Here is a 14,579-nt window from a genome sequence, read left to right as displayed (position 1 = left end):
ATCTATAAGTCTAATAGTTGAAAATAATATACAGGTCATCAGTGGTGGGCACAGATAACCAAAAAATTAACTTCGATAACAGATAATAAGATAACTGAAAAGTTAATCTTTGATAAAGATAAACCGATAAACCACCCAATAATGTATCGGAAATTACAGATAATCGATAATCGATAAATTCCGGTGTTGTCTATGGGACATTTGCAGTTACTAAAGAGCTGAAATTGATTTTTAACACGATTGCTTTTGAAAGCATCAAAAGCAGTAAAAGACCTAAAAAATAAGCAAGAATGTTTGACCATGCTGCCCCCTGCAGGAAATAGCACAGACAAATCCTGAGAGCACCCACGAAATCAACTTTTTACTAATCATAATCATTTTTCTTTCAACATTCTGCCCCTGCTGGAAGCTCTTGTTTACAACAACGCTCCCACCACAGAGGCACATCGAGAGCAGCCGTAAGGCCAGCTCCTTATCAATTTCAACACTCCGGTCAGGCGGAGGTCTTGAAAAATAAAGTCATACTAACTTATGTTTTTTTGAAAATACTGATAGTATAACTCCATTAATGTCAGTTCTGTCATTTGTACAAAGTTAAAATATAACATATATCTTTTAATGTTGAATAAGGCACTAATTCTGAGGTTTTGTAACAAAAACAGACCGCATTTATTTATATAGTGCCTTTCACAGACATAAGGCCATGTACACACGTTGTCGGGTATTTGTAAAACCGAATATCTTACCCTTTCAGTTTGGGGAAAAAACTTCATCCACACTACGTCGTTTAAAAAAAAAATCCATCCACATCGAACCGTATAAATGTGTTGTAATTAGTCTGCCAAACCTTTGGGTGGCGGTACTGATTAAAATTCTATCCAATCAGGAGCCTTATTCTCTTGTCGTCACTTCTACAAAAACTAAAAACATGGCGCCAACCTCGTTCGTGTAGACCGATAAGGAGTCGGAATTACTTCTAACCGTAGTTTTAGAATACAAAGTTAACAAATATATGCACACAAAAAGCGCCTGGACAATGGACAATACCAACACTTTGAGAGCAGCCATGTACCCAGACGTTTAATACTGCCGTGAACACTCCTGGCCAGTAGATGGCAGTAGCTGCCTTGAAAAAATGTCAAACAAAATTCCAGATAATCCGTGTCTGCTACATTTAAGATGCGTGGAATTTAACAAACGCAAATCCACTAACATCTATAAACCCAGAGAATATATTCACGAGAGTTTTAGGCACTAGAGTTTAATGCTGTTATCTGTGGACCCTGAACAGAGTGTCTGAAATGCATTTGTCCTGTCGTGAACGTCTGAGATTACCTTATGCTACCCATAATGCATTGCTGCCTGGCACAGCATGTGCTCACAAAACCTTAAAAATTAGCACATTACTTTAAAACGAAAACATATATCTGATATTTTCACTTTATGAACTTCAGACATGACAATAATTTTAAATAACTTGTCTAAAATGAGTGGTTAAAATTTGAACCATAAGTTAAACATGTATGCCTCTGGATGACTTGGTGACATTGTGATTATGTTAGTATGGTGTTAAAGGAAATGACTTTTTTTTTGGTCACCAGTTCTCTTTGGCTTACAGACAGTAGAGTGGTTTCTGTTTGCAGAGGGTAGCACAACATGCCTATTACGAAACTTTTAACAGGTAGGTCTCAACAGCTTTAAAAAATGTTTTTCACTGTTCAACTTAGTTTAGTACGTTATCGGTCTAAAAGTTATCGGACGGTAATTCATCGGAAGATAATTAGTCCGATGATGGTTTTTAAATTTATCTAAAAAGACAATCCGATAATGAAAACATTATCTTCAATAATTATCTGTTATCGAATTATTGGAAGTGTGCCCCCCACTGCAGGTCATACACAAATCCAAAAAAAAAAAAAAAAAAAAATAGAAAAAGAAGACAAAAACAGTATTTGTAGGTTATACATCCTGGAGGCCATAACTTTATTAATATTATACTTATATAGTGTGTACAATAATATCGTAGCATTTATTACAAATTATCTAGTGCTGTATAATAATATACAACTGTAAATAGTTAATAAACAAACAAGAAGAACATTTAAACCATCCTTCAGTATTTACATGTATACAGTGATCACTACATATCTTGGTCACATTGAAGTTTAAGGACTTACACTTCTCGCAATCTCCCTTGCAAGTACAATAAACTGTGCAGGTCAGACTTGCCCTTGAACATTTACAGTCTATACACCTGGTTCTGCATCTGCACTGTAGCAGCTCAGGGCAAGATGCGCTGGCCTGAGGGAGAGTTGTCCACAAGTGCGACCACTGTTCAGGCGATGTCCACCCCCCACTCAGCAGGGGAGGGTAACTGGCGATTTGGCACAGTTGCATTACCCCAGTAGTGGCCACCTTGCAGTATTGCCCTCCAGATCTGTTGATGAAGGGCAGCTTTGGATGGAGGGAGGCCTGACATTTGACGCCCCTTGTGTGTGAAGAGAAGCTTACTGACTTGATTGATGGATGTACAGGTAGATGTCCTGTCATATAGGAGTATTACAAAATACTCCATGGAATCCGACACTCAGTTGCGCAAGATCTGCTAGCCTGAACACCTTTACACCATCTCTGCATTCTTGGATGTAGGATATTAGTTCTGCTAGAGCTATTCCTTTACATGTTTGTTCATTACAACTATTGAAGTGATCTTTGTCTTGTGTGGTAATTTTGCGGGCCTTATTGTACAATTTTGCAAGGCATCTAGCATGATATTTAGCTTCTAAAGCTATCAGATCTCCCATGCTCAAAAAAGCCATCAGCTTTTCATCTTGAAGTTCATGTGCTAATCTGCGCACATGGACATCTAACTCAAATGTGCATGCTTCATGTAGCTTTTCATTCGTTTCAGGTTTTGAATACAGGAAACATATGCGGCTTTCATTGTTTTGAGACATCGTTGCATCTCCATCTGCACTGCTGGCACACCTGCGGGTGAAAATGCGTTTGGTAGTCCCTTCCTCGCTGGCAAAACATTTTCTCTTTCTTTCTTTGGCATGGTTAAGTTTAGTTTTATTGCAGGACTTATGCCATTTTGCATTCTGTTTCAGAAAGGTCACTTCAATGCCATTTCCATGGTCTAAGCAAGAGATGTCTATTTTCATGGGCAAGGAATCAAGGCCATGAAACTGTATTAAGTTCTCGGCCAATGTTTTGTATCCAGCTGGTGCTGGATTGATCAGTGGCTCTTTGGTATCTAATTTACAAAGATTACATTTTGCCCAGTGAATTTCTTGACCAGGTTTAGTTACTGCATTTTCCATTGTTGATAGTTAGTACACCACCACCAGTATCTATACTACAATGCATGCAGGACCTGAAAAAAACAAATAAATGGTTTGAGCGATTAGTTCAGAAGTCACTTGGTGGTTATTTTTCACTAAATACTAAATATTGCTATTAAATTTGATTATATCTCTAATATTTAATGTACTAAACAGCAAAGGGCAATATATTTTATCAATAAAAATTATTATTCATAAGATATATTATGTCAGTATCATTCTTATCTTCTGGTTACTATGCAAAATTGACTGCCTAGCAACCGTTGCTAAGAAAATAACATTTTTTAATGGCTCCACCCCTGATATGGTTTAGTATCCTGAAATGAACAAATGTGCAAAGTTTTGGTGCTTTTATCACCACCCGAGCGACTTCCGCACCGATCGCCCACACTAACATGTTGTTCATGAAAATTAAGTAAGGTATGTCTTCTTTAATATATTCCAATTGTAAGGTATAACTTTACTAGTTTATAGTAAGGTATATCTAAATATCTAAAAAAGGCAGAATAGAATAGAAGAGTAGAATTGAGTAGAGTAGAGCCACTTAGGTGCCTGGTCTTGAGAAGTAGGGATGGTATTCATGCACTGGTAACACATGAGTTTGTCAGAACTCTTGACAACATTTTTCTGAAACTGTTTTGTGGGTCTTCGGTTTCATAAGTAACCACAAAGTACCACTGAAACTTAACTGGTACTGGTACCAGTATCATTTAAGTTTCATATTCATTTCTCCTTCACTCTTCAGTTTCTGTTTTTTCCTCTGCAACATTTATTGGTTGTATGAACAGAGATGTAAGCATCAGTGATACTGAACTTGCAGCTCTTCTAGATAATTAAAAGTTTTCCTAAATATCAGCTGTCCCTTGTGGTGATGACTGCTTGTTAACTGTTAATAAAATATTAACTACAAAATCTGAATATCTACTCGCTGCTCTGTGCAGATGGAGAAGTGTTTGCCTGGGGCCACAATGGCTACAGCCAACTTGGCAATGGGACCACCAACCATGGACTGACCCCTGCTCTGGTGTCCACCAATCTTCTTAGCAAGAGAGTCACTGAGGTAGCTTGTGGTTCCCATCACACCATAGCTCTCACAACTGATGGAGAGGTGGGTTGTCCATTGATGGGCTCTTTCTTTGGTTCCTGTTTTCTTGACAGGACGTATTTTCAATAACTGTGACCGTTTTCTCTCTGTTTAGGTGTTTGCATGGGGTTACAATAATTCAGGTCAAGTAGGTTCTGGGTCTACTGCCAACCAGCCCACACCACGCCGCGTCAGCAGCTGTTTGCAGAACAAAGTGGTGATTAACATCGCCTGTGGTCAACTCTGCTCCATGGCTGTACTGGACAACGGGGAGGTAATCGGTTACACTGCCCAGCAGTCGGCAAATCTTGGCTCCCCACAGGCAAAGCATAGTGCTTGCATGACAGAATTCTACCAGACTTAGTGTTGTGGTACATTCCTGACTTCACCTCATGAAGTCTTGAATGACCTCAACTCCACTCAGGCATTCTTCTCAAAGTGGCAGTGGGTTATCCCCTTTTTTCTTCTTTCAGACATAAGTTTATCTTTAAAAAAAACATCAACAACAGGCCTTATTATGTATAATGTGTAAATCCTTCAGTTGTTTTTTTTTTTTTAAATGTTTTTTAAAAACCAAATTCAACTTACGGTTAAATGCGTTGGTCAAAATTTAAGTGAGATCTGGGCACCATATTGTTCAATTATTTTTCTTCTTTTTTAAAAGTTAGTAAACGTTTATTGCTTTGTATGAAAACATATCATACCTAGTAATGTCAACATTATCTGTTTGCTTCATAATTTACTGATTGTCAGTCATAAACAGCCATTGAGGGGAAACAGCGTTGATGTATTTTGCACCACCGTCCATAGTGACACACATTACTCATTCACCACAGAGCCTCCTGATGTCTTTGGGAAATGATTTGTCTGTCTGCTATTTGTTCATTAAAACTCTAACTAGCTATTGACCTAAGGTGAAGGCTGGTTATCTTTGGTACTTGGTATCTCAAGATGAAACTTGGGTTCTGTGGGAATTCCTGTGTATGAACGAACAGTTAATTTGGTAAATGCAGAAGAGGTGTGCTGTTTGCATCTTAAGGGAATGTCAGCTATGACATTAAGGCTATGTGGCATGTTTTCCTGCACATGATCTAGTGTGCTGTTGCCACAGAAGACCTCACCAACTGGAAAAGGCCAAAAAGGTGCCCATGTATTACCTGTCTGTGGCAGATAGATGGGTACTTTTAGAAGGTGGAATTGGATCAGTTGTCTGCCTGGGTGGTTATTAACAAGAACTGAGGGTGGTTCCGTTTTGTGGTTGATGCAGTAATGCATGGCACCAGTAGCTCTCTGTCCAAAATACTTGTAACGGTCATCAGATCTGGAAATACAGTAAAACCCGCCTAAACCGTCATCCTATGAATTGGATATTCACAGTCACTGGACAAAAGCAAAGTCCCAATGCATTTGAATGGTTTTCCATGTAATAAACACCACATATAACAGAGTTTCGCTCACATTGGACAAAACATCCCGCTCCATCATAATGTATTCCATTAAAAACCCCTTCGATATACTGGACAGAGCAGTCTGGACGTGCCCAGTAACAGAGGTATGAAATGAAGTTCAGCACTGACACTCACCAGTTTGAGGAAAGTGGGTACAGTGTTTCCTTGATTAAAAGCCTGGGCGTTTATTTATTTATTTTTTTCAAACTGTGCTCAGAGAAGGGATCTAAATGAGGCAGGGTGTAATTCAAGGCCGGTGATTATTAACAAAATCCTGCTTGCTGCCTGCACTGTAATATGGTGTTATGTTTCAGACATATCCCTGAGTGTGACGAACCAAAGACAGCCGCTTTAGATCAGAGCCCTTTGCCTGGCTGCGAAGCCTCTCCTGAGGCTGATGTGCACCTGCTAAATGATGGACACCGAAAAGGGCTGTGATTTTTCACTTTTCCTGTTTCAGTCCTTCTCCCGTCATATTTTAAAAGTTTTTGTAGTGCGCCCACCGATTACATTTCAATCATGGATCAAATACGGAGTCGGAAAAAGACGCTGAAATGACCCGCAATTCATGGAGAGAAATTGTGCATACCATACCGTTGGTTTGGAGGTTGATGATCATATAAAGGAAGTGCAACTAATTGAGGGACAAATTAATCCAGAAAAAGCCAATGTTCCTGCTATAAATTGCATAAAGATGTGACTGAGACCTTTAAAAGGGTCGCGCGCACGTCATCATTGCATGGCCACACAGTTGTAGAAACATAAACCATGCTTTAGGATTTTATGGTACCACTTTTCCGTGTCCTTAAAAAAAGAGTGACTCAACCAAATGTAATCTTTTTAATGCATATAATAACTGGCACTTATTAAAGGCAGGCGTTTATTTTTTTCAGATGAAGTTTTGACCTGGCCAATAAATGAGACAGGTCCCAATTCAAGGTCATACGTTTAATCAAGGAAATACGCAAGCCTAATTGGAGCTGGGAATTCTCACTGTTTGGCGCCGATTGTAATTAATCTGTTACATACATAGAACAGATTTTGTCTGTTTTATACGTATAACGGATTTTGACCAATTTTGATTATAACCGACAAAATTCGCTGGTCCACCTGAATCCATTATATGTGAGGTTTACTGTATATGTAGCTAGGGCTGGGACTGGGTGATATGACTTAAAATTTATATCACGATAGAAATTTAATCCCTTCACGGTAATGGTATATATGTAAGGATTAAACAACGAGAAGCCGTGCATTATATGGTTTGAATGCACGACCCGGAGACTAAAAAAAACATGTAATGCACGGCTTCGAGTTGTTTAATCCACTTATACAACCCCTGGCAAAAATTATGGAATCACCGGCCTCGGAGGATGTTCATTCAGTTGTTTCATTTTGTAGAAAAAAAGCAGATCACAGACATGACACAAAACTAAAGTCATTTCAAATGGCAACTTTCTGGCTTTAAGAAACACTATAAGAAATCAAGAAAAAAAGATTGTGGCAGTCAGTAACGGTTACTTTTTTAGACCAAGCAGAGGAAAAAAATATGGAATCACTCAATTCTGAGGAAAAAAATTATGGAATCACCCTGTAAATTTTCATCCCCCAAATTAACACCTGCATCAAATCAGATCTGCTCATTGACATTGACCCTATGCCATGACATTGGCCCTATGTGTCTTTTTGCAAGGAATGTTTTTGCAGTTTTTGCTCTATGGCAAGATGCATTATCATCTTGAAAAATGATTTCATCATCCCCAAACATCCTTTCAATTGTCCAAAATATCAACATAAACTTGTGCATTTATTGATGATGTAATGACAGCCATCTCCCCAGTGCCTTTACCTGACATGCAGCCCCATATCATCAATGACTGTGGAAATTTACATGTTCTCTTCAGGCAGTCATCTTTATAAATCTCATTGGAAAGGCACCAAACAAAAGTTCCAGCATCATCACCTTGCCCAATGCAGATTCGAGATTCATCACTGAATATGACTTTCATCCAGTCATCCACAGTCCACAATTGCTTTTCCTTAGCCCATTGTAACCTTGTTTTTTTCTGTTTAGGTGTTAATGATGCCTTTCGTTTAGCTTTTCTGTATGTAAATCCCATTTCCTTTAGGCGGTTTCTTACAGTTCGGTCACAGACGTTGACTCCAGTTTCCTCCATTCGTTCCTCATTTGTTTTGTTGTACATTTTTCGATTTTTGAGACATATTGCTTTAAGTTTTCTGTCTTGACGCTTTGATGTCTTCCTTGGTCTACCAGTATGTTTGCCTTTAACAACCTTCCCATGTTGTTTGTATTTGGTCCAGAGTTTAGACACAGCTGACTGTGAACAACCAACATCTTTTGCAACATTGCGTGATGATTTACTCTCTTTTAAGAGTTTGATAATCCTCTCCTTTGTTTCAATTGACATCTCTCGTGTTGGAGCCATGATTCATGTCAGTCCACTTGGTGCAACAGCTCTCCAAGGTGTGTTCACTCCTTTTTAGATGCAGACTAACGAGCAGATCTGATATGATGCAGGTGTTAGTTTTGGGGATGAAAATTTACAGGGTGATTCCATAATTGTTTCCTCAGAATTGAGTGATTCCATATTTTTTTCCTCTGCTTGGTCTAAAAAAGTAACCGTTACTGACTGCCACAATCTTTTTTTCTTGATTTCTTACAGTGTTTCTTAAAGCCAGAAAGTTGCCATTTGAAATGACTTTAGTTTTGTGTCATGTCTGTGATCTGCTTTTTTTCTACAAAATTAAACAACTGAATGAACATCCTCCGAGGCCGGTGATTCCATAATTTTTGCCAGGGGTTGTACACACAGTGAGCTAACACACAAATATTTATTTAAGTTAACAGAACTTGATACAAATGTGTAAGTATTTGGGACTATTTTATGCCAGTCTCAAGATGTTTTGCCTCCGATGCATTTACCGAGTCTGCGGGCTCGGTAGACGCCGCAGTGGGCCACTCACACCGCCCCCCTCTCTGCTGTGTGGAGCTGTGGCCAACTCCGGCAACAGGTCCAGAGACTACGCTCACTGTTTTGATGCGGTGCGCTCCGGCAGCCCACAAGGATAGAACTGTTCTCTTCTTCTTTCCCGCCTTCGGTCTTGTCCAGTTGGTCCGATGTTAAATCTTTATGCCATTGCTTTTGCTGTTCTTCTCATTTGCTCGCCTTCTCTTTCCATTCCTCAAACATTTTATTTTGGCCAAAAATATTAAAAGTCACTTGGAATTCCATGTTTTATCGCGTTTCTGTCATTCACCTGTCAAAACACAGCTGATCTGCGCCAACTGATTTGCGTGTTGCTATGGTAACGACTAGAGCGGAGTGATTATAACAGTGACTTAACATGCCAAACTATGTGTGCGTGTACACAAAAGTAATGCACGCCAGTTAGACATGGAATTCTCACTGACCATGGTATAACACTATATAAACTTAAGTGTAAAAGTTATAATGGAAGTGTTTCTGAATGGGGCATATAGTCCATTTACAAAGCTAAATTAAAACAAACAAACAAACAAATAAATAAAAACAACAAAAAACAGCTATAATTCATTTTGAGCACCCAATTCTCAGACTTGTTAGACATGTGTTTTTGTGCATTGGAATAATCTTATTTTGCCATTCCTGCTTCTGTCCAACAGGAGGCACTATTAGTTTGTCTGCTTTGGTGGCATTTTGTCCAGAAAGACCTCAAAGATGCCGCCACATGGATTCATGATCCTGATTGGCTTATGTCGTGGAGTTCAGTTAATGATAGTGTGGAAGGCTTGTTTTTTCTCTCTCTCTCTCTCTCTCTCTGCTCTCTGCTCTCTTGGGTGAGACGGCAATGTCAGCACAGTTGAATGAGGAAATGTGAGACTGTTTACTGCAGCTTTCTGCAAATACGTGCACCAAATATGACCATAAAATTCACAAAAAATTGCAGAAATTATTAATCATAATTCAGGTTATAGTAGGCCTATTAACATAATTTTAAAACTTGCATAAACCTTGAAGTGTACACATTTAAAATGCATTGAAACAGAGATTGAGTCTGGTGAGTTTAATGGGACAATTGCTTAATTCAGTCATGTGACTCCAGAGGGTTAAAATAACTTATAATTTTACACGCGTACAAAGAGAAGTTTTAATCTGCTGAGGTGGAGATGTAGCCTGTGACCAAAGCACTGACTGTAGCCTTTTCCAGTCGTTCAGAGTCACTGAGGAAGATACAGTGACGTCATCAACAAGCATTACCGCAATTGGTTGGTGGAGCCTAAATCTCTACCGTTGGCCAAATTTATACAGTGAAACAGTTATATTGTATATATCGCCCATCCCTATATGTAGCTCATGTCCAGTTTGTGAACAGTTAACATAAGTGGCCTTCAGTTTTTATTAACATTTATTTATTCAGTGTTTAAGATTATTTGTCAAAACCACTGTGCCACACAGTTTGAGAAAAAAGTAAAAGCTAACTTCTGGATCTGTCCCTGTCTGTGTTTCATCACCAAAATTTAAGCTTTCTGACTCATTACCAGTGGCTCAAATGAGTGTCTGACTTGGGCTGTTTGGATACATTATTTTCTGAGATCTCATTTTTGTTGGATCTCTGTGGATCTTGTGAGAACGGTTACATCCAACACAGATCAGTACACACACAACACTGTGAGTTCAGTAGCAGAACATCTTTTAAGATTAAACAAGTTCACTTGCTTTTCAGTAAACCTCTGCAGTGATAATCTCATAACTGTATGACTGAGAATCTTCAACAGGCCATTGGGCATTAGATTTGGCTCACCTCTCTTTGTCATAATGCGTTCACTTTTAGCAATCAGTATTGACGTACACTGGGTTTTGCAGTTAAAAAAATAATAATTTGCAAGTCATCCTTGCAAAAATAGTCTTCTTTGTGAGGTAATATGCAGTGAATCAGCAGTGCTGTTGCTGCAGATAATACAAAACTGTTTGAATTTTTACGTGAAATTTTCCTTCGTTATGCACAGTAATTTCACTGGGTGTGTGTGTGTGTGTGTGTGTGTGTATATATATCATTTATTGGGTAAATGTCAAACATGTTATCTAAATTAACACAATGTCTCTAACCCTCATATTTCCTCTGTAGATTTATGGTTGGGGCTATAATTGTAATGGACAGCTTGGTTTGGGCAACAATGGAAATCAGCAGACTCCATGCAGGATCGCTGCCCTCCTGGGTATCAACATTGTGCAGGTAAGAGCTAGGTAAGAAATTATTAATTTCTTTTAAAGGGCTCTGTATTTCAGTTAATAATAAATGCCCTATAAACTTACAGGTTGCCTGTGGATACGCACATACATTGGCATTGACAGATGAAGGGTTTGTTTACGCCTGGGGGGCCAACTCATATGGGCAGCTGGGAACAGGCAACAAGAGTAACCAAGCTGTTCCCACCCTTATAACCACAGACAAGGAGAGGTTAGTAGCTCACCTATGTCCTTGATTAACCAAAGAGCTGACTTAATAATAAGTTCAAGTCATTAATAAGTTCATCACTGAAGAACCCTCACACAAATTTGACATTAATACTTTGTTTGTGTTGCTAGAATGGCAGAGGTGGCTGCATGTCACACCAGCCATACGTCTGCTGCCAAAACCCAGAGCGGACAAGTACTGATGTGGGGTCAGTGTCGAGGTCAAGCCGTCTCTAGCCCATACCTCACCCATTTCAGCAGTATAGATGACGTATTTGCCTGCTTTGCCACACCAGCTGTCACATGGCACCTCCTCTCAGTGGGTAAGAATGTGAGGTTCAAGGCTTAATGAGCGAATACAATGTAAAATGTCCACTGGTTAACACAACCAGTTAACTGTGATGTCTTCTTGTCAGAATGATTTTATAGTGAGTTTGAGTGATAGAAAAGTGTTTAAAAGGTGTTGTGACTCACCAAAACTGTGGGAACTGTTTACAGCTGCGCAGAAATAATTAATGAACCACCTGCATGTTGTCCCTCACTTTATCAACAGTCCTCCTCTGTGGCCTCTCTTCTCCTCCTGCCTGGTGGATCCATCCTCAGCCTCTTTCTCTCCATATACCCTGGGCCCCTCCTCTGTACAAATCTGAAACATCTCAGTATCACCTCTCTGAGTTTATCTCTAAACCGCCTGACCTGTGCTGTCCCTCTATGTTCATTCTTAATCCTGTCCATCCTCCTCGCTCCCAAAGAAAATTGCAACATCTTCATCTTTTTTTTTTTAGCACCACGGACTCTAAGCTGTGTAAACTTTTCCTATCACTCTTGCATGTAACCTTCTGTCACACACAGAAGCACACACCTCCAAAATACAGGTGCGTTAAAAAAAAATTGAATATTGTGCAAAAACTTCAATATTTTTTTTGTCAGGTGTTTGGCAGCGAAAATTTAACATTCTACTTTCTTTTTTTTTATGACTTGAACTTTATTTAAATATTAAGAATAAAACATACAAAAAATACCATGTCGCACCTTAAGCCAGTTGTGTATGCAAACAATGAACACATGGACAAAATAAAGCAAATCAAAACTTAAAACAAAAAGCTAAAAAAAGATGCCAACTCTACACATTTACCAGGTTATAGCAGACATAACCAATAAAGATCAACTCCTGAGCTGGAAACATCATTGACCTGTGTAGAAGAAATATAGGGCCCATTTATCATTATAATCATCTACTCTATTCAACAGTCTGTACAATAACCATTCAAATACTGCCAATTGTCCAAGTGAGGTGTGCCACTGGGGGAAAGTAGGTGTCGATGGGGCCTTTGACTCTCTTACCAAAAGTTTTCTCTTTCTTTGTACCCACTGTGCAAGAGAAGAGGGCAAATAAGTCAAAACTGAAGGATCTCCTAGTACATAAAGCCTGTTAGTAAAGGAAATGCCCTGACCAACAACTTTCTCCACAATAGTGTGAACCAAAGACCAGTATAACTGAACTTTAGGACATTCCCGGAGCATATGCAATAGTGTGCCACTATCATGCTGGCACTTCCAACAGGCGTCCTCGTCCACTATTCCCACTTCATGCAACCTAGAAGGTGTCCAGTTTATGCAGTTTAGGATTTTAAATTGAACCAATCTAGATCGTAATTCCCGTGATAATTTTTTCATATTCTTAAGAATTCTACACCATGCCTCTTCTGTAAAACAGAGATTTAAATCAATTTCCCAAAATCTTTTAAGGGACAGTATATTAAGATCTGTGGATAACAATAACATTTTATAATAGACCGAGGCCTCATGTCATGTCCACAAACCTTTTTAATGTCTTTCAGAGAGTCACAGCACAAAGGGGGACTTTGTGGGTGAGCCACATATATTTCCCGTAATTGCAAATATTTCCAAAATCCTGCCGGGGTAAATTAAAATCCTGTGCGAGTTTTTCCAGAAGATTTCAATACATCGTTGTCATATAAATCCGTCAACACTTTTATACCTTTCTGAAACCAGGACTTCAAAAAAAAGGCGACTTAGCTATGCGGAAATACCAGCAGACTGATTGAAGTGTGGCTCAAATTTAAAAAATTTAAAAAATTTTGGACATTATGGTTATGAAGGCCGAGATTAATTGATAGACTATAGAGCGGTGTAAAGGGTAAACAAGCTAAGCTCTCAAGGTAGAACCAAGGGGATGCTTTCTGAGGGGGTAAAAACCAATGTGCCAAGTGCCTGTGGGAAAAGGCATAATGATAATGGAGAAAATTAGGCATCTCAAGTCCACCTCTATCCATTGGTCTCTGTAGTTTTCTCATATTAAGTCTAGGTTTCTTATTGCTCCAAATAAATAAATTACAAAGTTGATCCAATTGTTTAAAATAGTTCAAGAGAACATGGACAGGTAGAACTGTACAGACCATTTTTTTTATATTACCTTCCCCCACATAGAAAGATAAAGCTGAGACCAGCTGTCCACATCAGCTCTCATCCCTCTTAGTAGAGGTTCAAAATTTATTTTTATCAAGTCTGACAACTGTGGTGGGTAGACGATTCCAAGATACTTAATACCCTTCTGCAGCCAAGAGAACATGCCAGTTGGAGAAAGGGTCTTAGGGCAGTAGCAGGTTAGGGAAAGGCCCTCTGACTTGGTGCAATTTACTTTATAGCTAGATATATCTGAAAACGTGTTAATTATTGTGAACAGAGAGGAAAAGGAATGCTCTGGGTCCGATACAAAAAGAAGAATGTCGTCGGCATACAACATATGTTTATGACAGTTGCCCCATATGCTTACACCTGGAAATGTGGGCTCTATACGTATGGCAACTGCCAATGGTTTGAGGGCCAGGGTGAAAAGAAGAGGGGAAAGGGGAATATATAAGCCTAATCCAGTCGATAAAACTTTTGCTAAAGCCAAAGCATTCCAGAGTTGTGAGTAAGTATCGCCATTCAACTCTGCCAAATGCCTTTTCAGCATCCAAGATAACGGCCACAGGAGACTGACTACCCTGAACTGCCCACATGATGTCAATCAGCCTCCTAATGTTATCCGCCGAAGAGTGCGAACATATAAATCCAACCTGATCCACATGGATGAGAGAGGTTATCACTCGATCTAATCGATTGGCCAGATCTTTAGATAAAATTTTACTGTCATAAGAGGTCAAACTTATTGGTTGGTAACTTACAATCAGAGGCATCTTTATCTTTTTTCAAAATGAGTGTAATAATGGCCTCCAACAGA

The 14,579-nt window shown here is 39.1% G+C and overlaps 1 protein-coding gene across 3 annotated transcripts in view; it reads left to right on the top strand.

Moving 5' to 3' along the window:
- The window catches only part of rcbtb2 (regulator of chromosome condensation (RCC1) and BTB (POZ) domain containing protein 2), a 65,851-nt gene that overhangs the window by 23,198 nt on the left and 28,074 nt on the right, over positions 1-14,579 (top strand). For all 3 annotated transcript variants that reach the window (XR_004560157.1, XM_034168449.1, XM_034168450.1), the window contains exons 4-8: positions 4,286-4,452; positions 4,544-4,702; positions 11,004-11,111; positions 11,194-11,336; positions 11,465-11,655. Coding sequence is in view for 2 of the 3 variants with exons in the window: in XM_034168449.1 (XP_034024340.1) it covers positions 4,286-4,452; positions 4,544-4,702; positions 11,004-11,111; positions 11,194-11,336; positions 11,465-11,655 (768 nt within the window). In the remaining variant the exon portion in view is untranslated. The remainder of the gene's footprint in view (positions 1-4,285; positions 4,453-4,543; positions 4,703-11,003; positions 11,112-11,193; positions 11,337-11,464; positions 11,656-14,579) is intronic.

This window comes from Thalassophryne amazonica, chromosome 4, assembly GCF_902500255.1.
Source record: "Thalassophryne amazonica chromosome 4, fThaAma1.1, whole genome shotgun sequence".
Classification (NCBI taxonomy): domain Eukaryota; kingdom Metazoa; phylum Chordata; class Actinopteri; order Batrachoidiformes; family Batrachoididae; genus Thalassophryne; species Thalassophryne amazonica.
Note: the sequence above shows the minus strand (reverse complement) of the source record. Positions and strands in the feature narration are given on the sequence as shown.